This window comes from Armigeres subalbatus, chromosome 1 (assembly GCF_024139115.2).
Source record: "Armigeres subalbatus isolate Guangzhou_Male chromosome 1, GZ_Asu_2, whole genome shotgun sequence".
Classification (NCBI taxonomy): domain Eukaryota; kingdom Metazoa; phylum Arthropoda; class Insecta; order Diptera; family Culicidae; genus Armigeres; species Armigeres subalbatus.
In genome coordinates, this window is record NC_085139.1 from 135450000 (window position 1) to 135458263 (window position 8264).

Consider the following 8264-nt stretch of genomic DNA (forward strand, 5'->3'; position numbering starts at 1 on the left):
ATACGGGGTATAATATGAAAACAGTTGAACCATATGCGATTTAAATCTGTTGTACCGTATATCTTACTGTTTATTAATAAGAGTATTATTTGGATAAATTTAATCAAATAAAAAGAAATTTGGCGTTTAATTTCGTTTCATATTTTATTTAAAGAACATAAATATTACTTTTATATTTAAAAACTAATGGATATTGAAAAAGTAATTAACATTTGTTAGCATAAGTACTTGGTAGAATTGTTTTAGCGTGCAGCTATATAGCCTGCCGGACCGCTGGGACCGCCGCAAGCTAAACAAATTTCCAGAAAAATTAATGTCGCCTGTAAGAATAATGAAGCGTGAAAAAATACATCATATTATAATCATTGCGGAGAGTGTATTAAAACATAACTTACTATTAAATCAGCCATGGCCAACATTATTGCAAAGACGGCACACCGAGCATGCATCTCTTATTTCCATAGATGGTTAATCTGTGAATAGAGCATATATTTGTATTAATGGTATTGATTTATATTTATTATGATATTCAATCACTTACCTTCAAGTTTTACGCATGCATGGAAACTTCATTAATTAAAAACTGAGCACAAACAAATCAAGTAAAACAATCTGGTCTAACGAAACCAGTGTTTGTCACTGCGAATCAAACATGGCTGGATGCTTGAGAAAAAATGCAAATGATAAATACGCACACTCATTCCTCAACCACAAAACTTATCATATATTTAGCATGGGATAATTTGATTGATGCGTGTGTGTGATATCATGATGAAACACTATGAGCTGTTGAGATGATACATGTATATCTCATAACCGTATTCCATGTCGTTACTATTACTCTTATTAGTCGATATTAGTTTTTTATAATTGTTTCTCATAAATCAATCAGACGTGGAATGCAAAACATTATATAAGCAAACAATAAGCCGTATGTTCATCTTATATGGTAGCGTAGATCAAACATGTTGTATAGTGCTATTTCATGATTGATTAAAAGTCGGACTGCAAGTCGACGGTAATCCAAACTGTAACAATATAGCTTGATTCGAGTTAATTGTATCTACAGTCCTGCAGATCGTTTTTAATTATGCGGGATGTTTTGGAGCTCTTTGGAAGAATCAATGAAAAAACGGGACAAATTGAGGATTTTTTAAATTACGACGGGACAGCACAATAAGGTCTAAAATACGGGACTGTCCCGTTAAATACGGTACGTATGGTCAGCCTATCTTAGGGTCTCTTCAAATATTACGTAAGGAGTTTTCCGAGCAGAGACAGATGAAACAGAGATGAAACGAACGTAAAGTATTTCTACACAGCAAAAAAAGTTGTTGAATATTACATCGAAATCGCTGCAACCAGTTGAATCCATCGACTGTTGAATATTACACTGCGCGATGTACTCGAGAGCCTTCTGCGCAATAAGCAGAAGCGATGTAATTTTACCAACGTAATAAATAAGACGACGTAATCCGAGCAATGTAAAACAGTGGTATGTAAAATAGAACCAGGGATTTTTCTGAATCGAGTTGTTATGAATATTTTTTCATTAAATTGACTTCAATTTTTTACCACATAAAATAATTTTATTATAAACATTCTTGTGTTTTTTTCAACGTAATAAAAAATAGTTTTATAAATTTCATGTCTCTCTTCTTTGTATCATATCTGTCCTACCCTTGGTCCTACCGGATCTGTATCTTGAAAATATATATAATTAAATTGCATGAAATTAACTCATAATAGTAGAGGCCTGAATAAGAGAAACGCGGATAGAAAATATGAATCTGCCAACACTGCAGTCAATCTTCTTCATCAAAGATCAGCACATGAAAAGAAAGAAATGGTTTATGTAGATACAATCTTACAATCCGCTATTTAATGTGTCCACATCACATAACAATAGAATCCAATGAACAATGCAATTTTATTTCATAATCTATAAATGACTTGCATATTTTATTGCAAACCAATGAAAAATTAATTAAATTTTGCTTATTCAAAAATGATATAAAATCGAATTTAGCCGTTTTCAGTATTTGAGCCATCATATTGGCTGCTTGACAGGTCTCCTGCTCGATTGGCTGCTGTTTTTTGACGGTTCGATTGGCGGCACATACCTATCCGCGTTTCTCTTATTCAGGCCTCTACATAATAGTATATAATTGTCATGGGCAGTGTGCATCAGCTGCTGCTAGCCTCGGCACAGACGCCTTGGGTACCGCAGCCCTACGAGAAATACCGATAGATTACTTTTAATTAATCAGGATTTGGATTTCAGGATTCCGGAAGGAGTTTTACAGAATATCAGCTTTCCACAATCCTGGGGAGAATCCTTCTAAGATGCATTGAAATTTCAGAGAAAATGTTCAAATTCCGGTCAGTTCATTCGAGAATTCCTCAGACTCAGATAATCCTTTCAATATTCCGAAGGGAAGAAATCCTTTTATGAATCCGAGGGGAATACTTTCGGGATTCCGAGGGGAATCCTTTCGCGACTCCGAGGGGAATCCTTCGGGGATTCCGAGAAGAATCCTTCCGCGATTCCGACAGAAATCCCTCCAGCATTCGGAGAGGAATCTTTCTAGGAATCTGAGTGGAATCCTTCTAGGATTATGAGTAGAATTGTTCCATGACTCCGAGGGGAATCCTTCCGGGACTCCGAAAAGAATGCTTTCGAGACTCTGAATGGAATCCATTTGCGACTCTGAAGGGAATCCATTCGCGATTCCGAACGAAATCCTTTTGGTAATCCATAAAGAATTCATTCCCCTTAGAATCTTTAAGGGATTCCTCTAAGATTCCGAGAGATACTTCCAAATTTCCGAGAAAAATCCTTCCTTTATTCCGAGAAGAAACCTTCCTTGATTCCAAGGCGAATCCTTCTGGGATTCCAAGGAAAATCCTTTCGGGATGTATAGGAGAATCCTTCCAGGATTCCAAGGGGAGAACTATTTCGGGATTCCGAGGAGAATTCTTTCGGGATTCCGAGGGGAATCCTTCCGGAATTCTGAAGAGAATCTTTTCGAATTTCCAAAGGGAATCAATTTGCGAATCTGAAGGGAATACATTCGCGACTTCGAACAAAATCCTTTTAAGAATCCATAGAGAATTAATTCGGGATTCCGAAGGTAGCTTAAAAATAAATCTCTGAAAGTATTCCTTTCGAAATCCAAAAAGGATAACTTTTGGAAACTCTCTCGAGGATTCCAAAAGAAATACTACCGAAATTCCGGAAAGAATCCTACCTCGATTCCGTCCGGGATTCCAAGGGGAATCCTTCCGGGATTCCGAGGGAAATCCTTCCTGGATTCCAAGAGGAATCCTTCCGGGATTCCAAGGGGAATCCTTCCGGGATTCCAAGGGGAATCCTTCCGGGATTCCAAGGGGAATCCTTGCGGGATATGTAAGGGATGTAAGTCCAAAGGGTCATCACAATAGAGGTAATAAACTATAGAGGACGATTGTCGCTGCGGTTCACTTTGTTATCGTCCCCAAACATGTTGGGTACCTATCTGTCAAAACGTACTGAGTTTTCCTTCGTTGTCATTTAGTGCCCTATCCTCGCCAGCAAAACATGTTTCGCCAGTGACGACAGCGACAACCTTCCTCTATAGTTTATTACCTCTATTGTCATCAAACACCCACAAAAACTAACGTAGAAGGGCAGAGCAGTAAAGTGTGGGAACAATAGAGGTAATAAACTATAGAGGACGATTGTCGCTGCGGTTCCCTTTGTTATCGTCCCCAAACATGTTGGGTACCTATCTGTCAAAACGTATACTGATTTTTCCTTTTTTGACATTTAGTGCCCTATCCTCGCCAGCAAAAGATGTTTCGCCAGTGACGACAGCGACAATGTTCCTCTATAGTATAATACCTCTATGGTGGGAACCCAACGTTAAGGCTGTGAATATTCGTTTAGGGGCCGTTCAAAAATTACGTCCAAGGTTTGAGGGGGGGAGGGGGGTCAGAGTTTTGTGACAGTTTGTGACAGGGGGAGGGAGGGGGGTTCGTCTTATGTGACGTCCGTTCACAAGAAAAAAATACTGAAAGCATTTTAGAAACAACTTGCATTTTAAAAACATTCAAACTTTTAGTAAGGGACATAACTCACTATGTTATTGTGAAAATAGTGTACGAAAAAGATAAACCACAGTAATCGCTAAAATATAAATGAGACATGTACGTACAGGGGGAGGGGGGGGGTCAATTATTTGTGACAGTTTGTGACAGGAGGGGGGGAGGGGGGTTGAAAATGCCGAAAAACGATGGACGTAATTTTTGAACGATCCCTTAACTTTTAGTTAAAATTTGACAGTTCGATAGTTATTTCTCCGTGGTTAAAAATAACCCTGCTCCGAAACATGGTTATTTATTATTATTTATTCATTACATCAACAGACTTAGACTTGACAGTTCGATGGTTAAACTTTGGCGTCAAATCCATTTTGTTCAAAATAACTATCAATCTGTCAAATCGCAAATGGGTCGGCTTCGGGTCAAAATTTTAACTACGATGGGAAAATAACCATCGAATTGTCAAAACGTATCTAAAAGTTAAACGAATCGCTGAAATGGTTCACAGCTAAAGGGTCTGTCTCATTTGGAGAATTAAACTGGAATTAAACTTACAAGTGACATTTCAATAATTATCAAATAACCCTGCTCGCAGAGCCAGATTACTTTTGACAGATTTCGAATCATTTGCCATCGATGTCTTATTGCAATTGCTGGGTAGCATGCTGAACTGCAGTTCGCTGAGTGCACTCTAAGGATCTGTCTCATTTGAAGAATTAAACTTAAAAGTGACAGTTCGAAAATTAAAAAATCACCCCGTTATAAGAATGGCTGGTGCTACCCAGCAATTCCAATAGGACATCGATGGAAAATGATTCGATATCTGTCAAAAGTAATCTTGCTCTGCGAGCAGGGTTATTTGATAATTATTGAAATGTCACTTTTAAGTTTAATTTCAGTTTAATTATCCAATTGAGACAGACCCTAAGTATATTTTTTTATAGTTTATTTTATTTTAAGAAAAATTTACCTACACTGCTAAAAAATTTTACACACAAAATACTTTGAAGTATGCTCTTTTAACTATAAAGTATTCAATTATCACTTCAAAGTACGCTCTTTCGTGGGAGAATGGGACTACACACAAAAAGGAATAAATATTATGCACAATTATGACTATATTTTATTCACAAATGATTATGCATAAAAACAGAAAATGTGTGTAAAACTTATCCTTTTTATGCATCAAATTTTACTCCTTTTGTGGGTAGTCCCATTCTCCCGCAAAAGAGTGTATTTCTGCCCAAAAGAGCATACTTTCAGCTGTGCGTGTAATGTTGGGTTTCCACACTAATCCCTCGATTTGAGTGAAAAGTACTTATTTATTATTAGGTAAGTAGCGGAAACCTTCTGCTACCTGTTGGTGGTGTTGGTTTGCGTGGGAGAGCTATCAGATTCGTCAAATCGTCGTTTGCATCTTTGTTTACAAAAGCAGATAAGTCGTTTTGAAAATTTTGTCTTGATTTAATACATTGTGATGTAATAATGCAAAAATGGCTGGATGCTCCATTATTGGTTGGGGGTCCACTATTGGCCATCAGACCCTATTTAGCCGTATAGTCGCTAATGATCAACTAATGACTAATGATCATCTAATGACGACAGTTTATTTTGACAACTGTGTTAACGTCAAAGTCACGTGAGGAACATATAAAAAACAGGAACGAGCTAATCGATAACAGAGAGTTGAAACGTTGTGGAAAACGAAAACGTCATATGATCACTGGTGCAAAAGTTTAGGCTGCAAAATGGCACGGACGATTTTTCTCCTATTTTCGCTGTTTGTTGCAGGTAAGATGAAAATTTAACTACAGCAAAATATGTGCAACTGATTATGTTTCTGGGTGTGATAGTTTTCAAGAGGAAATGAGAGCAGTTTTTGAAATTTTGTGCGGTCAACAAATTAGTCATCTTGGGTTGGAAGTTTTCCTTACCACCCAAGGACATGACGCAGAATCCTACCATTAACTCTTTTTCGTTTCTATCTATATTTCAGCTAATTGTGATCAGCTGTCCATAGTATATGCACCCAAGGCACTGGAATTCCACGGCCATACCCGATTGAATGCTGAATCTGTGTCGGATGTTTTCGGTGCTGCCCTCGGATACTCCGTGTCTCACTCGACCGAATGGGACGGGTTAGTTGTGAAGGATCCCTTCAACATGGCCAATGGAGCCGTTGTGGTGGTTGCCGAAGGATTGGACTCGATCACGTTGGATGTACGAACCCGTCGATGACCTCGTGACAAGATGTTGAGCTAATTATTATCGTAATTTTGTAGGGAGCACAAACATACGAATTGTACGGTGGATCGGGATCTGATTCGATTGGAGAAATTGTACAAAAGTCAGCTGACCACAATGGAGTTAGCTTTGAAATTGATCTGAAGGAATCGGTGAGTAGAAATATTTTTACTGTAGATTAATTTTAGAATTAAATGAAAAAAATAATTTCGCCATATGATAATGTGAATGCAGTGCAGTGAAATAATTTAGGTATAGAAATCTGAATAATTTTTTTTCGCATTGATGATATAAAAGCCTTTACGTATACTTTGTATACGAGAAAAGCAAAAAATGATCATCATCTTCGACTATGATCACACAGACTACTCAACACAACATAAGACAACGGAAAGGATATTTACATTAGCTTAAAAATAAGACTTTCACAATAGGATTTCCCGTAGTTTTAGGTAACGTTTTGTTTTTATTTTTGGTTTTGTCTGTAGTCCGACAGCTTCTCCACCCCTCTGGGAACCGTACAACCGGACGATGACGACGTTAAGGTCCAATACCTGAAACCAAAATCGAATAAGGCCGACTCGGATTTCATGCGCCAGATTGCGTTCATCAACGGATTAAGTGACTTGCTGGTAACATCAACCGACGAGAAAATCCCAACCATTCATATCGTTCGCATTTCGCTGGAAGCTCTTCTGGCCGCCCATGAACCTTCGTCGCATGTGGTTACTGAAGCCAAAAAGCTCCTGAGCAACGCTATGGAGGGACTGCAAACCGCAGCGGAAAAGGCATTCGACGGAGCCGTTGTAGTTGGACTGATTGCCTCCACTGAGGCACCGCTGGTACGGTCCAAGCGACAGGCCGTGGAAGAAACAGACGACAATCCTGTAAGTGCCTACTGGTAATGCATCTATTAGAAACTCCTTTGTCTAAATATTTTAACTTTTTCCAGTTGAACATTGCCCAGAAGTACGACAGCAACTACCCAGTGATCTTCAACATCATGCTGTGGTTCAGCGTAATCCTAGTATTCTCGCTGCTGGCCATCTCGATTGCCATCGCCACCATGGACCCAGGCAGGGACTCCATCATCTACAGAATGACATCCACCAGAATGAAGAAGGACAACTAAATGTCAACTCATTATATAGTTTGCCTCAGCTCCAAAAACTCTTAGCTGAACTATTGTCATTGTCCATTCAGTCACACCCAAAAAAGTATTAAATTTAATTCAACATCCATCAAACAGCGCACAGCATCCTTTTTCTTCTGTTTCGTTGTAGTGAAAGCAGAATCAATGAAAAACATCTGAAGGCAAATAGAAAGGAAATAAGAGTTTGCAATTGAAAACTGCTAATATGATCTAACACTAGCATGTTGAGTACAATTTGTAGGAAGAGACGCAATGTGTCGCAAATCTAATCAGAAAAAATAGCGCCCAAATCCACTCACGTCCTTCGGATGAACGAGGTGAACGCTATTTTTGTTGAATATAATTAGGGCACAGCGCGTTTACATTAAATTGAAGGTGTTATAAGTTTACACATAAAATTATATGTTTCCGTTGTTGTTATAGTTTTGACTCTTAATTTAATGAAAACGACTTAAAATAAAGGGAAACATTCCATCACCAAGTGGGAAAAATCGCAATTTGTTTTTAAATGACGACAAACCACTCGAGATGTCTTCGAAATAATCAGTTTATGTACCGTTAATAGGAATCATCATTTCATTTTACACGCATTAGTAGAGACTTCTGCACGATTTTGTTTTCCGACTTGCTGACAGTTAGTTCTGAAGATTGGATAACGAAACCGTTCAAAAAGGTCTCTGTATACTGCATATTTGTAACATTGCATGTCGGTTGATTTTGTAAATCGTTTGTCAATCCTCCCCACAAAGTCAATCATTTCCAGCCTAACCCAGTTTTTTCTTCT

At 38.2% G+C, this 8264-nt stretch overlaps 1 protein-coding gene and 1 long non-coding RNA gene across 3 annotated transcripts; one reads left to right on the forward strand and one right to left on the reverse strand.

The window, feature by feature from the left end:
* Positions 1 to 176: 176 nt before the first annotated feature.
* Positions 177 to 652, reverse strand: LOC134206624 (uncharacterized). The gene is made up of 3 exons (XR_009978299.1): positions 542 to 652; positions 396 to 473; positions 177 to 320 (listed from the first exon to the last, which is right to left on the reverse strand). It is a non-coding gene; the product is annotated as an uncharacterized LOC134206624 (long non-coding RNA).
* A 5065-nt stretch (positions 653 to 5717) lies between these two features.
* On the forward strand, positions 5718 to 7971 carry LOC134206629 (ATPase H(+)-transporting accessory protein 2). 2 transcript variants are annotated; one of them, XR_009978300.1, is made up of 6 exons: positions 5718 to 5874; positions 6080 to 6303; positions 6366 to 6479; positions 6816 to 7214; positions 7280 to 7544; positions 7611 to 7971. XR_009978300.1 is itself a non-coding variant. In XM_062682361.1 (5 exons), exons 1-5 carry the CDS (start codon positions 5832 to 5834, stop codon positions 7457 to 7459), a joined length of 960 nt encoding a protein of 319 aa, XP_062538345.1. In that variant the 5' UTR covers positions 5718 to 5831; the 3' UTR covers positions 7460 to 7971. The 2 variants fall into 2 exon arrangements, 1 of the variants encoding a protein (XP_062538345.1); XM_062682361.1 differs by having other exon boundaries at positions 7280 to 7971.
* The last annotated feature ends 293 nt before the right edge of the window (positions 7972 to 8264 follow it).

Coding starts and splice junctions, on each gene's coding strand:
- LOC134206629 (XM_062682361.1), top strand. CDS start 5,832: ATGGCACGGACGATTTTTCTCCTATTTTCGCTGTTTGTTGCAG. Junction 6,304..6,365: donor TGGACTCGATCACGTTGGAT/GTACGAACCCGT, acceptor GTAATTTTGTAG/GGAGCACAAACATACGAATT. Junction 6,480..6,815: donor AAATTGATCTGAAGGAATCG/GTGAGTAGAAAT, acceptor TTTTGTCTGTAG/TCCGACAGCTTCTCCACCCC.